Here is a 17371-nt window from a genome sequence, read left to right as displayed (position 1 = left end):
TTTTTTTTTCTTTTTGTTTGGAGATTTACTCTTTTCTTTTTAAATGGCCCGTTGTCATTTCCTAGTCAACATTCTTGTAGAAGCCTCAGAGATCGGATCTATCAGTTATAAAGCTCCAACTGAAAGACCAGAGTTTACACAACTGTTGCTAGAAGACCCACGAACATCTTTTCCCAGGATGAGGGTTCTTTTAACAAATCCTGCAGGTTCCGTGTCAGCTCTAAGTGTGACGGTGATTTACCCACACTGGCAGATGTCAGTGCCGACTGAAGGGGATAGGAGGCTTCTTCTACAAATAGGCTTTGCAGTCTCCCAGGGTATCACCTTGGGAGCATTTCCAAAGTTCTACAGTGCTTCGTGCCACCCTGGTACTGACAGGAAGGGGGAAAACGGGAACAAGAGAAAAAAGAAAAGAAAAAAGAAAGAGAATTCGAGCTTTTGAAGTTTTGCCACCTGCATTTTTTCTTCTTCTTCTGATCATCCCCTCCCCGATGAGGTTTTGAGGGATCAATACATATTTTTTCCCTGAAGACACACATTCATATGACCTTTATTCCACCATAACCAACCCCCCCTTCCTGCCTTTTATAATATCTTTAATCTTGGTAAATCCTGAAATCTCTCTCTCCATCGATCCATAAATCATGACCGATCGAGAAGTATCATATTTAACTGCTGTGTTTGTGTGTTGCATAATCCGGAGAAATATTTGTCACTCAGTGCCCATTGACTGTGGAAGAAGACTCTCCCGCTTTTCTTTCTTTCCTTTTTTTTTTTTCTTAAAGTGTCTCCTCTCTACCCCTTAATTCAGTGGAGCATATGATTTAAGAACAATGAATCCTTTTACCCCTGCACGAGGGATGTATGTTACTTCATGCACGTGGAGGCAATGGTGACTCACCCAGTTAAACGTATCATTATACATTTGTGTATCTAAATTCATATTCAGAGCTTCTTTGTTGCTGTCGTATCCCCTTTGACAGGTTCCAACAGCAAGTGTGGCCATCGAGGGGGCTTCTGCCCTGAACCGTGTTCGTTGGGCTCAAGCCGGCAAAGAAGTTGCCGTTGGAGACTCAGAAGGCCGTATTTGGATCTACGACGTTGGAGAGGTACACATATTTTTTGGTTTGTAGGTTTGGGTGTTTTTGATTGTGTGTGTTTTTGTTTTTTGGGGTTTTTTGCTTGTTTGTTTGTTTTTTACTTGTATGTCTAGTTTAAAGACCTAGTGAAATTATTGACAAGACCTGGGGGCCACAAGTGCCCGCTTGAGTGCGTTTGCAAATTGCCATTGACTTCAGTGCGAGTCTGGTAAGACTTCCTTAGGGCCTAATTTGGTCTCTGTTTCCACACACAGTACACTTGAGTTAATGACCCAGGCTCTTTCGGGGTGCTGTCGAATTCCCAGCTATCCTTTGAGGAAGCATGGTCCTTCCTTCCAATTCCATGAGAATAAAATGAGTTTGTCAAATTCATCATGCTAGCATTGGATTCGGAGCTTGTCGAACAGTCAAGTTTTCGTTATGTTCAGTTAAAATGTAGCCAGTTAAAGAGCCTGAGGTTGTGCTCACGATACTAAAGTGGCTGAGGAGAATCAGAATTTGGTACCATTTTCATGCTGTTTGAAGTGATTATATGGAATATACAGCTCCAGTATATCTTATTCCATGGTAGATGAGGTATTCCTGAATATCATGGCACATATCAAAGGGGAAAAATCTGTATTTCTTATTTCAGATCAATCTTTTTAAATTTGTATACTATTTTAAATATTACATTACCAATCAGTTGTACTTAAACGTATCTGTTTATTTTTACTAAATGGGAAAGTGTTGACAAAAACCTTCATCTGCAATGAGGTTAAAGAATTTTTTTCCTTAAAGACAAAGAAAATATTGAACTTTCAAGCAAAACAAAACAAGAGTGTTGTGTAATGCTATTCTGGCGTAATATGAATCTGGAATTTGCATTCCAGCGGGAAGATACACCACAGTTGTGTGCAGAACAGCCTGCACGTACGCAGCCCTGTGTGCCCGCCTGGTGGAGGGGCTTGGCTGGTCGCACCGAGAAGGGTTTGTGCGGTTTCCTCGGTCGGCATTCTGTAAATTCAGCCGCCCCCGATGGTTTGTTCCATACTGGACCCTTTGAGGATACGCTATAGACTGTGTGTGGTGCTCGGTTATGTTGAAATCAATCAGGTGGTGGTGGTGTTGCTCTTAATTCAGCCAGAAAGAGAAACGGAAGGCCTTTAGAGAGGGGAGGTTTCTATTTGGGGATGTTCAACCCTAAGTGAAACAGGAAAATCTGTTTTCCTGCATGTTATCTAGCTCACGAGACACCCCGAAACTACTCCTCGTGCCACAAGCTGAGTCATCCCGACGGCAACAAAGCTGTGGTTACTATTTGTCCCCAGTGGCAAAGAGGCAAATGGTCTGCTGACGACTGACGTTGGTTGGAGTCTTTAGGAAAGAGGATGCCCTCAAATCAAAAATATTGTCTGTGGTTTGACAGCAATATTTTCTTCAATGGTTATTCTTTATAGTCAGTGCATCTTTTTCAGTGTCTCCATCAAAACCAACTTAAGCAACAACAAAAACAAATCCTCTTCATTAGTTCATTTACTAAATTAAAAAGCTAGTGAAGAGGAATATATATATAAAAAAAAAAAAACAACCCACGGTTTCTTTTTTTGTTTATAAGAAGTGTAATTGTGGGAGAGAAATAGATGTGGAGACATGCTCAGAGATGAAACGGCAGAAAATAGATGAAATTTAAACTCTTTTCTCCACCTCCCTTTCTTATTATATATAATGTGCCTTAACTCTCTTAAGATCCTATGCAGCATTAACTGTTTTGTCCAAGAGGGATGAAAAGTAGAATAGTTTAACAATCTGGTTTATTTCAAGAAAGGCCTTTTGAAAGCCTGTATGTTGACCACAGGTATTTTATACACACACACACACACACACGTGTTATTTGTTGTTATCTATATGTAACATATAAGTTATAACATATGAGAAAACAGGATATGACATATATACAGAATTTTCTGTAATAAAGTGATTTTATAGCCTGTGGGCAGAATTACTTGAATATGACTCATATTTTAGGAGGATATATGATTTTGCAGAAGTTGCTTTGGCTGATGTGTGGCTGCTAAAACTTCTTTCTGGGTTGCTATCATCATTCCTAAATTGTAAAGTGTTACTATGCTCATATTTCGACTATTGTAGTGGCTGGTCAGCCTAGTTTTCATTTTTGTATTATTGCTCTTACTTTTCTAAGTGATATTACAGACTATAGAAATGTCTGTAGCTATAGGCCAGTCTTGTCTATTGTCTGGAGTCTAGACAGGCTATAGAAAAATCTCTGTGCCACATAATAGGCCAAACAATTTGTAGGGTTGTTTATCCCTACAAATTCACTACCCAGAAAAAAAAGGATATACTGTTGTATTGAGAGTGGGTAATATTATATAATCTTCTGGCCCTTCCCTGAATGGCCAAAAAATCAGGATAGGGTTATACATTTAACAGTTCTTTTTACATGGTTTCCTCATAAACAAAGCCATCTATAGCTCAGAAAAAATTAGACTTAACAAGATAATTTTGTCTTAACTATAGTTTTTTTTTTTCCTAAGTATTTTTGTAAGGTATTTACAAATTTGGCTCGTATTTATTTCCGGGGAAAGGTGAAGGGGAGAGGTTCTTTCCTCTTTGCTCATCCATATAACCTCTCCTCAGTCTCTCAAGGCAAACTCTGTAGAGTCTCCATGCACTTAGAGGGAAGGGAGCTCAGCTGAAGCCCACTTCTGAGAGATGGTAGCTCGCTTCATGGGCAAGCGCCGCCATTACTGTAATTCCTGCCGCCTCGTTCGCCAGCCTAGAACTGACCGAGCAGAGCTGTACCTACAAGAGAAGGGCGCCCTCTAAACACTGCCTCCTCAGCCTTCCCGATCACCTAGCCTGCACAACGCCAGGCAGAGTGCCTTCACAGCAAGCTGGCCCCGTTTAGAATTTGAGGTCAAATCTAAGGCTGGTGCATGGCTGACGAGAGGGAAGAGGTTTGAGCAGGAAGTGATTTCAAAAGGAGAAAATAGAGAGGAAGAGAAAAAAGATGGCATTGAGGATCAAATTGCCGGTAGACTGCGCTACCATTATCTGTATTCAGAATTGGTGCTCTGGTCCCCGTTAAAACTGAACCCTCACCAGGGTCATGCTGGCCTTTGGATGGAAAAGCTTGCTTTATGGAATCCTCGAGGAAAGAAGATGAAACAGTTTTAAGTAAGCTTTATAATACAATCCGTACAAGAAAGTAAATGGTGGTTTTCGAGTATACTTTGTTGATCCATTTTCTTTGAGACCTCAGTACATTGAATAGGTGTCTGTCTGCGGGAAGAGACCTCACATTCATTTGTCCCTGGTTGATTTGAGGAGGCAGGAGGGGGCAGCAGCTCTCTCTCACCAGGGTCCTATTCCAGGAGTGAGGCTGGCTTCATGCTTTTGTAAGCTGTGCCATCTCACAGGCCCGGGGCATAGAGGAGCCCTGAGCTCCCTTTATTGCTTGGCTGTCACCGTCTTGCAACTGGTAAGAACTTTTTCAACAAGGCATCCCACATTTTCATTTTGCACTAGGCCCTGCAAAATTATGTGGTCAATCTTGGCACTAGAGTATTGCTCTTAATTCCGCTCATGATGCAAATCAGAAATGAGAAATGATGACCTTGACCTAGACCATTCCGAAAAAGGAGAAACCTTTAGAAATGTGGTCATATGTAGTACATGTTGTGTGATCGTCTTATTATCTATGTCTTGAGACTGTCTAAAAATGTTGAATGTGCGGTGCGCCTGGGTGGCTCCGTCGGTTAGGCACCAGACTCTTGATTTTGGTCAGGTCATCAGCTCAGGGTGGTGAGATCAAGCCCTGTGTCTGGCTCCATGCTGGGCATGGAGGCTGCTTAAGATTCTCTTTCTCTCCCTCTCCCTCTGCCCTTCCCCACCTCCTTCTCGAAAAAAGAAAAGGAAAAAGAAAAGAACAAAGGAGGGAGGGAAGGAAGGAAGGAAGGAAAGAAGGAAGGAAGGAAGGGGTAAATGGAGGGAGGGAGGAAGGGAGGGAAAAAGAAGTATGGTGAAAAAATGTTGACTGGGAATGGCAGTGGTTGTAGATTATAAACATCATGAGGCCCATAGAACTAGGGCTGAAACCATACTGGATATTCTCATTCACCTCCCCATACCGTAAGTTTAACCGAACGTATAATAGAGTTTTGGGAAAGATCTCTATGATGCCTACTACAGTTGGAGTGGAGATGGACAGTCTCTCTCTGTCACTCAGTTGTCACACCATCATCAAGAACTCCCTGGTAAGAGACTTCTGTGACTGCCAGTGGAGATGTCCCTACTCAAGTCCAGGCAGACACGCTTCCTGTGAGACCTGGCGCTCAACCAGGAGAACACTGCAGAGAGGGACCCTGGTGTCCCCAGTCGTTACCATTGTCTGCCTCATCTCCTGTCCCAGCTGAGGCTGCAGCTGCTGCAGGGAGTCCCAGCACAGTGCCCCCACGCTCATGCCCTCCCCTATTATGTACAATTATCCTCCATGACTTTTAAGATGATGGCAGAGAGCAGTGGCCCGAATCCAGATTTACTGATGCAATTTATTATGAACTTCTGAAGGGGTAAACAGAGGATTGTGTATGAGCTCACCGAAATCACCAGATTGAGTATGTCCATACCCCCCCCCAACCCCTTTTCTCCTTTTTGTTGCATTTAAATGGCAAAGCATGAGTCATATCTTGGGGCCTATGACTAATGAGGTGAAATATAAAACAGCAATGTTTCCAGGTAGGCCACGTGATGCTTTGTTTATATAGCACACATTTTTGGTTGTTTGATTTCAGTATTGTGTCTGGAAAATATACCGTACACATTTATTTTCACAGATAGGGGTCTATTTTCTTTGCGAAGCAGGTGCATAAATGGAAGTCATGTGAATTCAATGAAACACAGAGAAGACCCCCTTTTATTATTTGGCTATAGTTTTTATTCTATTTGTGCATCTTAAAAGTTATTAAAATAGACAGTGGTTGCACGAACCATTTCAGCTTTCTAAGATGTAAAGTTAGAGATGAGCCCAGCTCTTGAGTAAGTTTTGAGGATCTTTCTCTTCACGCTGTGGGATGCAGTCTGTTTGTTGTGAAGCCATACGATCCCATCCAATTAATTGGCACATGGATAAGATAACAAGTCATAAGTTAACCGCAAATATAACCTGAAAACGGTGAGCGCATGCTGCTTCGGAATATGCTCACAGAGAGCTGTTAATCATTGTTGGATTTTTTTAAATGATGTGTGAACTCACATATTCTAGAGAATTAAAAATAAGAATTACTCACTGCCGTGGCTTCTTTACTGAATAGCAAGCTTTTCTATATATACATGGAGTGGATTTTAATAGCCCACGGGCCAGTGAGTATAGAATTAGTCATGTGTCCTGATGATTGATAGTCAGCCTATCTACCTGTCTGTCTCGCAGATGTGTTTTATAGAAAGCCCGTTCCTATTGTTAATGCTTCAGTGCTGTCACACAGATGGGCTGTCATAAATATCCCCTAACAACTATGTTTGCTGCTTATCGGAATTAGTTAGAATGCTGTTTGCAGCTCCAGTTTTGAAAGAAGCAGTTTATCCTCCACCTCCTGTTATTTCTTTTTCCATTAACCTCTTCCAGGGAAGATTTTGTTTTCAGTTGTGATAAATACACACAAGTTTCAAATCCCTGATTGTATTTCTACAGTAGTCAAATGATAAAATTCCCAAACCATTTTCAGCTTACAGTAGGACTTGGGAAAGAAAATGGCAACTTAAGAACGAGCCGGGCAGACGCATAAATGTCAGCGCCCTTCGCTTTATTGGCTTGGCGCCCCACTCACTAACTGCCGGAGGAAGCACGCGCTCGCCTCCGCGGTGTGACCCGGAACTGTGGCGGCATTTCAAGTGACTTGGTTCTTATGACTGGTTGGGGGCTAAAAGAACAGCAGTCATTTTATTACAGATTTCAATACATACAGTAAATTTGACATTTGTTACTCTATTAAAAGGGTCTTGACAAATTCTTGGAAAGGAAAATTGCAGGTGAACACGAGAGATCACACACACCTGTTAAAAAGGTGAAGCATGGCTTCAGTGTTCACCTGAGTGTATTTTAGAGCTGAAATGAAAAATGAGGATGACCGTTTATTCGGGATCCCAACGGGAAAACTGGCCTATGGTGACGCACTTCAGAATGGCGGTCCACATGTAACGTACAAGGACTATGAGAAAGTGCCTCCAGCAGTTTCCCGAGGCAGCTAGCAGACGGAGAAGGCGGTCTGATGAGCCGTCTCTCGTGCACTTTACGGAGCAGTTCAACATAGAGGAATCTACTAAAGCTGGAAGTGCCGGGAGTTCAAAAGAGTTTGAGTGATACAAAATAAATATAATACGTTTCGGGTTTTAAGTGCCTTACACTTAGGCAATAATCATCTGCCTTGTGGAACTCCTTCATGTTTGCAATAGGACAGCACCTCCATCCATTTTCCAGGAGAAGTCTTGGACCCTGAATGTGAGTCATCCCCTCTCCATGGGGAAGGGGTGTGCAGAACACAAAATGCGCAGTTACACTGAGATTTGGGGGTTAATTCAAATGAGAGTCCCTTAATGAAAAAGAACAGGGTTCGAAATCAGTTCGGTTAATTGTTGTGCTTTAGCAAGGCCAGCAGCCCCCGCGGAGGACGAACCAGAGCATGGCCAGGCTGCGGCAGCCTCCGGAAGGGAGCGCGGGGCTGGGCTCAGCTTCCCCAAGTCCAGTCATAATCACCCCAAACACTGGTGTTTCTCATTAAGTGAGTGTGGCCACAAGTTGCTCGATTCTTGAAGGTCTTTGCAAGTCCTGGCTTTATTCTTCAGTGGATAAACAATATTATTTTCTTTAGCTGATGCCAAACACTTCTTGGAAAAGAAAAGACTTTGGCATAAATTATTCTGTGGTGCCAAACATCCAGATAAAAACTGCAAATCCAAATACTTAGCTCTGTCGATAATATCTAGATATTTGATGACACGGAAACAAACCGCTGGGGTTTTCAATGGGACTTTTCAGTTCTTACCTGAATTTTTATTGCCATAGCCACAACACTGTGCAGTGGAGTCAAAAAGCACAAAGGCATATTTGTATGAGCAGATTTGGGGTGCTAATAAATATAATTACCTAAATTAAGCTACTTTGAAGTAATATATTAATCCATTTCCTTGTCATAATAAATTACATGTATTTGAAATAAAATAATTTGGTTAAAATGTATGATTGTAATTTTAGTATTAACTTGATGTCTTCTAGGAAAAGTGCTTAATTTAAAAAAGAAAAAGAAAAAGCACTATTAATTCCAATTAATGTTATAATTACTCATAGTGAACGTAGCAGCAGTGGCTTTCATTTGGATAATTATATATGTAAAAGACCATAATTAAACTAATTATTATATAAATAGTGTGCTTATTCAGGTACATTAGTTTATAAAAATGAATTTATAGGATTAATATCTTTTCAAATCACTTTTTTTTTCCAGATTGATAAGAAACTACTTCTGACTTTTATGTATTATGGAGAAGCTAATTCAATGAAAAGAAAACCCTAATATCTAATTTTATAAAAACCAAATTAATGTGTGCATAGTAATTTGCAATACTCAATGAAATTCATATATTCCCATTTTGGTGATAAATGGCCTATGAATATAAACCTTCTGAAACGAGTACCAGTTTGTATAATTAATCATCTTTATGATTCTTCTGTGATTTCAAACTGTCATCCTCAATAGCAGTTTGGATTTTGAAGCAGTCATTAATTATAGTGTTAAAATTTTTTTTATGGCTGACAAAATTGTGTTTAGTTTTAGAATTTCAAAACTGCTAAATTTTATCTTGAAAAATTACTGCTTAGAACAGTAGCCTCAAATCACAGCTTAGACCAGCCGAGCATGAAGCAGTTGCAATCATGTGTGAGGCTGGATTAACACTGGCCTGTATGCAAATGGAGAGTTGTTTGTTTCTTGCAGGAGTATGTGTGCCGCTCTTGGTGTATCTAGAAGATGATATGAAATCAAGTGCCTGCTTATGCTGCTTACGTGTCAATATTTATATGCTACAGAGGTTGGACTTGCAAAGCGAGGAAGTGAATGAATCATTCTATTCTAATTCCAAAGAAGGTTTGCATGAATTTCTGAGAATGTCAGCTATCAGAACATCTTCTACATTTTAACACATGAATTATTTATCGTTTAGGAAGTATCAAAGCTTAACCTTGTTGAAGAAATTTTGCACTCTTACTTTTTTAGGATGGCAGATAAAACTCATCAGTGGTCCATTCCCTAAGATCTTTCTCCTCATGGCCAGACAATAGTTTCTCAACATTTAGATGAAATATTTTATTTTTATTTACCTTAGCATTAAAGACCCATAGGTAAAAAGTGAGCATCTTCTAGTCGCCTAAAAACCAGCCACGTTTTTGATTTAGAAAAACCATTGGGGGTTTCGTTTGTTTGTTGCTGCTGTTGTCCTTTTCGTTTGGCAGCACTCCTTAGGTTAATCGCATTCCTTGGTAAGGTTTTTCTCATTTTTAGAGTGCCACGTCCACAGAAACATACGCAGGGTAGATACTTAGCGAGTATCCGTTTGAACAGGATAACCCAGCCCAGCACAGAAAAGCACTCCATCAATATTTGGAGAAATGAACGTCTCACATGTGAAAGTTGAAGGTTAAGGGAAAGCTGAATTGTCTGAAGCATTCACAAGGCAGCCTCCAAGTTGGCTATAGATTGATGGACAGGAAAAGTAATCCATTTAACTACATTTGCACAGACAAGGATATAAAGAAAATGTATCTGGAAAAGAAGGCTCGTCCTTCTTCCCCGCTCCCTATCCCAGTCCCTCACCTCTCCTGCGCTTTTAAAAGTGAGCAATTGGCCACTAGTGTAATGAAAGCCTAACAGTTGATTCAAATAGTTGTCAAACCACTGGAAAAATGCTCCCTTTTCATTGTGCTTTTTTTGGACACTATAGATATGGTAAATCATGAACTACATTATAAAAATACCTCTTTTATGCTCAAACATTCAGTAGGAGGGAATGACATTTCTTTTATTACCTTGGTAAATGTTTTTAAGGTGTTTAGCAATAAGCTTTCTTTTTGTCAAAACTGCTTAGATGCAGTAGTTGCTAGGAATTTACTAGAAAACCTACAGTTAATCATATCAGGAGGGGAAGGGAGATAGGTTCGGTCAGCTAATGTGACGGGGCTGCTTGAGCAGCAAGCACACGCTTTGTTGTTCCCCCGTCATTTTCTTGGTCTTTTCTGTTACGGAAAAAGAGTGGTAATTGAAGTTTACAAAGTTTATTTTCCATTATTACCCATCAGCCAAAGTTTTTAGCACTTTTTCCATCTTTTGGGCAGAGGAATAGATCGGTCCAAATAATAGAAAAAAAATAACGCTTAAGAGATTTCTCAAGAAAAAAGGATGATGAGATTTTAATACAGATGTGAACAAGGTCATCGGCAGGCTTCGTAAATTAACTCTTTCTTTTTTAGCTGTGATTTTTTTTCCTCTGCAGGTAGAAACTCCAGAATTTTGTTGTGCTTCGTATAATGCTAAATTTTAACATGAAGAACATTTTGAAGAGTAGTATTTAAAATAATTTCCTTCGATGGCTGCTGGCTTATTGAAACGGGTACAGAGCCATCTTTTCACTACTTACTTTTGATTTCATGTCTTACCTCTATTTTTTTCCTTAATTGGGTGGTAGTGGATTTTTTTTTTAAAGTGGTGTTCTGACAAACATGCGGTAAAAGTCAACCGCTGATTTAAAGAGACGAGGAGGAGAACTTCGGCAGAGGGATCTCAAGCTTCGCGGGTGGGTGAGGAGTCCCTTAGATAGGATTTTATGATAAAATAGGTTCTTTCTTAACCTAAAATAGTCGGATCTCATCAGACTACTATAGTAGTTTGCATGCTGCTAAATTTCACAGAAATTTTATCCTACCGACTGGGAAATGGCAGATGCTACAGAGTGGAGACTAATGTAACTTCTCCCCTCCGGCCTTCCCTGCACGTGCTGTAAATGCTAAGTTACCACACAGCGGATCTGTTTGTGGTGGAGCCGCCGGCACGTCTACCCCCTCGGTACCCTGCACTCTGGCTTGGAATTTCGGTCCGTGGTTTCATCCATTGTTACCAGTGATGTAGACTCCCCCACGAGTTAAATACAGCGGAGCTGGTATTTATGTGAAGCGAGTAAGCTTGCTCCTTCCAGCGGCCGTTTCATTGCTTATTACCTCCCACTTTGCTTCCATCTGTGTGTGTGGCAAAGGGAACTGTCCGAAGAAATACCGGCTTCCTCTGAACACAAATGTGTATTTGTATACCAGTAAGTCCACAATCTCCTGAATTGGGGTGCCATTAATAATTGCACTTTTAAAAAAACATTTTAGGGCTTAGAAGGGTTTACCAGTCGTTCTGTGGAAACCCACATTCACTTCCACGGTTTCTGTAAACGCATTAACAACAACAACAAAAATCAATGCTAAAGTGAAAAGGTAATTTGTAAGGTATCTTTTCAATAGAAAACTTTAATTTTTAGGTGAATACAGGAGGTAAGTTGTCATGGATGTGTTCAGCATCAATCGTTAACATAATCGTCCCAGACTTTTTTTTAATGACTCCGTTTAATTAAAAGATTACAAAGATGCTGATGAAACACACATCCATGGAACACTTACCCTGAAACCTGGAGTCCTATCCGTTTTCATTGGTTTGCCATGCGTAATGTATCGGAGAAACCAAACTGAAATCACGGAATAGTTTTCTGTCTTAATTGTCCCAAGATTTTTTTTTTTTTTAAATTAAGCTACTTTTATATAAGCAATGCCTGAGACAGATATTTTTACCATAAAAAATGCAGCTTTGGGCCGGTGGGAGTTACTGCAGATAAGGCAGCTTCTTAAAATCAGCTGCTAGGTACTATAAAGCCTTTCAAATTACTAACAAATGAGGGAGGCTTGACTGCGGACTGTTCAGAATTGTTAGCCATGTGCATATAAAAAGGGACACATGAATGATATTTGTGTATTTAACCCTGGTTATAAAAAGTCATTTGATTTTTATAACAGCATGTTCAGCGGTTACAAAGCCTTAGGACTTGAGCTAAAAATGTAGAATCCCACTGTAGAAAAGTGCCCTGCCGAGGAAACAGCTAGGGAACGCCGGACTGGCCATATCTGGAAGATAAATACGCATGTATCTGTAGATATATACGTGTATGTGTATATTTATAAGGAATAATTGTACTTTAAATTTGATTTTTTAAATGAGCAATAAAAAGTACTGGGACAGAATTTTTCTTGGGATCTGAAAGAACCCTTTCCCCATACCCAGCTCACGAAATTTGGCTAGTATTAGAAGTATGACCACTTAGGAAATTATTTGGGTGGGTTTTCAAGAAATCAAATGTAACAAAAATAAGGAGTATTTCCAAAAAGAATGCAGATCTATATAGGTAAAAAGGAGGAAATGGGAAGAAAGAAAAGGAAAGAAGCAAAAATAACAAAAATAATGAAGAAGGGAATAAGCATTAAGGAAAAATAAAAAAAAAAAAACATTTCCGAAGAGTTTATAATGTGCCAAGCACCGTGCTCATAAGCCTATGATTTTTTGGGGGGAGGGTGTCCTATTTACTATTCACAGCAGTCCTAGGAGATGGGTCTCAAAATTCCTTTCTCACGAATGGAGGAATGAAGATCAGAGACGTTAAGACATAAATTTCATAAGCAAATAAGTGGCGGAGCAGGGAAAAGAAAAGAAACTGTCTGATATGGGAGGTGCAAAAAGTCACCCCGGCTCCAAACTCAGAATTTAGTCATTCTGCAATCTCTGCCTCCCTTTAAGTGCACGAGAAGCCCAGGCCAGACACCCAGTGGTTAGGCCAGCTAGTTACCTGGAGGACGGGCTGGGGCAGGATCCGGGGGCACCCTCCATTCCATTTAGGCAGGGACGGGGCAGGTCCACGCGGCCTCAGAAGTAGGAAGGAGGGGACTAATTTTCATAAATTTTCCACAACTTCTGCACTTTCGCTTTTTATTTTTGACCTTTTATCTCCGAAGAATCCTAGAAGATTAAATACAATCTTTAGAATCTTTTAGCAGGTGATTGAAAACACATTACCTGCCTGCCGTTCCGCTGCGGTACGCGGGCGTTTCATCAAGGGCCGGGGCTCCTGCCTGCCCCGCACGCACGTGTGGGAGTTGTGTGGGCTTCAGCAGATCCTGTAGCTCCCGTTCTTCTCTTCCCTACCTGTTAAAAGAGGTCATGCCTTGTTCCTTAATGTCCTCACGTGGTAAACACCAGCATTAATTTTTTAAGAAAACAAAATCACAAAAATGCTATAAATTGGTATGTATGCCACGTACAGAGGCCGTTTTTAGGAACATGTTCAATCTGAGTGACGCTTTAGAAAAGAACGCGTGGCTATTCCATGATGAACTCATAGTATTTTCTTCCCTTAGATTACCTTTCTCATCCTCTTCCCATCTCTGTTGATAAATGGGTCAGACACCATCATCCCCATTTTACAATTGAGGCAACGAGAGGTTAAGTGCCCGACCGTGGCCAGTAACCAAGACGAGAACAGGACTTAAGTCGCCTGTCCAGATCTGAGCTTCATTTTACCTCCTCCTTAGGGCCAAATTGCTACCTCAGAAACTATCTTTGTCCTTCGTTCCCTAGGCTGTAAAAATAGGGTCGTATCATACCTATAACAGGCCGTCACTCTTAGAACTGAGATTGTATTATCTCAGGAATCACAGCCCCCAGTGCTTATGGCATAAAAATGCTTTATACACTTAGCAAAAAATTAGAACTTTTCTAATGTGGGGGTGAACTGGCTTGTGGGTGCACTTCGTCTACAAAGCAGTGGCGAAATCTGAATCCTGACCTAGGACGTGGACTTTGGCAGATGAATCTGAAGGCCGATGTTTCCAGACCCATTCTGACTCAGTACAATACCGGACAGGTCTTAGAAGTCCTTCTCTATGGCACTCCCCTGCTATCACTGTGGGCGGTTTCCTTCACTGTGCTTCTAGGTTTTTTTTTTAATCAATTGAAATTACTCATCACGATTAAAAACGTGTGTGAAAATTTTTCCTATCACAAAATGGAAATTGCTGGAAAATTATTCTGAACGACTCTGCTCTGGATTTGGCCTTCAGTTCCGTGGTAGAAACGTAGAGAGATGCGGAAGCCATGTCATTAACATGCCATTTGCTTCCCTGCCACTTGCTTGACACACAACCCACACCGAGAAGTGTGCACTTGCCGCCGTAAGATCAATTTCAGGCTATTCATGTCTGGAATGTCGACGAAGTTAAAAAACAAAAACAAATCCGAACAAACACCTATGCCAGTATTCACACATTTTGACCCAAGAAAACACGGTCATTTTCGCCTGTTCTCATGGTCATCGTGTGCCGCACTCACTCACTGCTGTCTCTTTAATCCCTAGCACGGCACCGGGCATAGAGTTGGTCCGCAGCCCCTGCCGACTGAATACATTCGTGTGCTAGCTGGAGGAACACGAGAGCAGTCTTAGTCTTTAACTAAGAAACAGGGACAAAGAATTTTCCTACTTCACGATTATGGTATTATTGGGCTAGAAGCCTCCTAGAGGAAGTCTCCGATGAGTTTATGCTCCTGAGCCTCCTTTCCAGCCACTTCCAATCAGACAGAACCAGGTGAGGAAAGTCAGGAGTGCCAAGGACAGGAAGGACGGTTCTGTCCAAATGGATGCTATGTACAGCCACAGATGTAAAATGAGAGGAGTGGTCTTCTTGTTTGTTAGGACGCCTGTTTGGTCTTACCTACAAGTAATTCAGATGCCAAAAATTATTACTTTGGGTGTGGAAACCGCCTGTGAATGCACATTCACACATTCAAGCTAAGATTATACTTAAAGCGCTTCCTGATGGTGATACTTAATTCTAAAAACGGGGCAGCGTGCAGTTCACCTTCTAAATCTAACGTTACAATCATCTTGGGTTATTTTTATAGCCAACTAAATGAGAAAGTGTAATAGGATGAGGTAGGTAAATTTAAGTTTCTAGAAGCAATTGTGTTTTCATTGTGTTCTACTCTGGAATGTTTTTTGTTGTGGTTTTGTTTGTGAACCAAAGCAAACATTTCTGTGAAGTTTATGGCATTCTAGAGAGGAAAATACTTTGTAGAATGTTGTTCTTTTTTTCTTTAAACTTCTAATATTTCCAACCTAAATGAAACTTTCACAGATCAAAAAGAGGACAAGCTGCGTTAGAACACCAGGAACTCCTTTGTGAGGGCAAGGACAGGTGCTGGTATTTCCGTAGTCCCATCCCCATGGAAAGGGTCAAAGGTAGTTCCACTGCAGGGTATTTTTGTTTCTTCCTTAGAAACATTTAAATCTAACAGAATTCGTTTTTGAAAAGTTAGGTGTACAACTTAACTGTCATAAATGGTACTCAGTTCTATCTCCAGCTGTACCTGGACACACATTCAAACCTCGATGTTTCCTAACCGTCATTCGTATCATTTCTTAACAGTCTCGCTATTACTACTTCACGAAACTAGGTAAAACATATTTACCTGTTTTCTCGTTTGAGTATGTAGTCCCTATATATTGCTATCAACAGCCCATTACCCACGGCATCAGACGGTCGTTAAACTTGCACCGCCTCAACAGTAATACAGCGCCATGTTTATGAGCCAAACTCCTGGAGCTCTATCCCGTATCATATATTGTATAACGTATTGTGAGGAGGGTCTGCTTTTTCCCAATACTTCAAGTTCTGTGAAATTATGAGGTGCTCTAGTTATAGCTTGATTCTCAGCTACTATGAGAAAAAGTTACAATCATGTTATCATGGTTGGCTTTGTCTCTCCCTAGGCTTTAGTGCTGTGGTTCTTTTTGGAAGGAGTTGGTCAGGAGTTGGAGAAGAGAAAAGAAATAGTGGACCTATTCTTTCATATAAATATGATACCAACCCTTTGCTGCTTATGCTTTTTGTTAGCTCTTTGGTAGCATTTATTTGGAGGCCTCATTTCCCCAGTGCAGTATTTTCTAAAATTGAGTAAAATGAAGAATGGTGGAACCTAGGAAAAGAGCTCATAGTAGGGAAAATGGACTGAGCGAAGGGGTAACTGTCATTCAGTACTATTACGAACTTATGTCATTGCGTAAGGAGAAATCTGGATTTATTTCAATAACTAGGGAAGTAGTTAACTATTCAAAAACTCATTCAAATGACCAAATGAGAATTCTTATTGGTACTGCATTTCTCAAAATAAGTAGACCTTACTCCCCCACCTGTAGATCATTTCCAGAATTATATTATTGAAACGTTTAAACCTTAGGACTAGAACACTAATGGCAGGATGTATGTTGTCGACTGATGATGCCATCCTCCAAGAAGTTGTCTTAGACATTATCTGAGAATATCATCCCCTGTAATAAAAATTTAAAGTTCTAATCATTTGGCTCTGTACAGTGGGTAATTTTTCAGCTGTAAAAGTGATCACAAAGCTTAGCTTGGCTTCCTCCTTATTTTCAAAAATGTGTATCGAGATGAATGTTATTAATGTTTATAGAATAGGGTAGCACTAGTACCTACAGATGGGGTACCCCGTCTTATAGGGCAGTCCTCCAAGAAAATCACTGTACAGTCTAAATCAATTTTAGTCTCTATAAAAACCATTCAGACTTCTACTTGATCCTACTTCTCATCTTCAAATAATTCTCTTTTCCATTCCAAGCATTTGCATGGTTATCTTTAAGCAATTCGTTTTTGGATGCTGTGTAAAGAAATCATTATCCTTTAAATCAGCTAACAAAATTCATATATGTAATTTGTATTGGGTGGGGTTAATTTTCTCCTCACTGCATTGTGCATAGAAGAAGATAGTATTTGGGCAATTTTATAACCCCCCCCCCTTTTGGTGAATCGGTATGGCCCACTGGCTAGGGATGCAGATCCTGGAGCTAGAGAATACTGGCCTTGGTATTTGCTAGCTGTGCAAACTTTGGCAGATGATTTAATCTTTCTGTGCCTTGACTTCTTCTTCCGTAAAATGGAAATACTAGTATTACTCTACATAGGGTTGTTGTGAGGAATGAGTTAATACATGTGAAGTACTTAGAACTCTTGGTAAGATCTTGCTGAATACCCAAATCATTCTTTCATAGTAAAACTTCTTTGTATATGTAAACTAGACTTCAGCCGTGCGTATTAGCGCACTAGCCACACTTAAAAAAGGACCAAT

General features: G+C 40.4%; 1 protein-coding gene across 4 annotated transcripts in view; it reads left to right on the top strand.

Moving 5' to 3' along the window:
* The window catches only part of DYNC1I1 (dynein cytoplasmic 1 intermediate chain 1), a 265154-nt gene that overhangs the window by 246449 nt on the left and 1334 nt on the right, over positions 1-17371 (top strand). For all 4 annotated transcript variants that reach the window (XM_008686272.2, XM_008686271.2, XM_040644258.1 and 1 more), the window contains one exon: positions 984-1109. In XM_008686272.2, coding sequence (XP_008684494.1) covers positions 984-1109 — 126 coding nt within the window. The remainder of the gene's footprint in view (positions 1-983; positions 1110-17371) is intronic.

This window comes from Ursus maritimus, unplaced genomic scaffold (assembly GCF_017311325.1).
Source record: "Ursus maritimus isolate PB19 unplaced genomic scaffold, ASM1731132v1 scaffold_3, whole genome shotgun sequence".
Lineage (NCBI taxonomy): Eukaryota > Metazoa > Chordata > Mammalia > Carnivora > Ursidae > Ursus > Ursus maritimus.
Note: the sequence above shows the minus strand (reverse complement) of the source record. Positions and strands in the feature narration are given on the sequence as shown.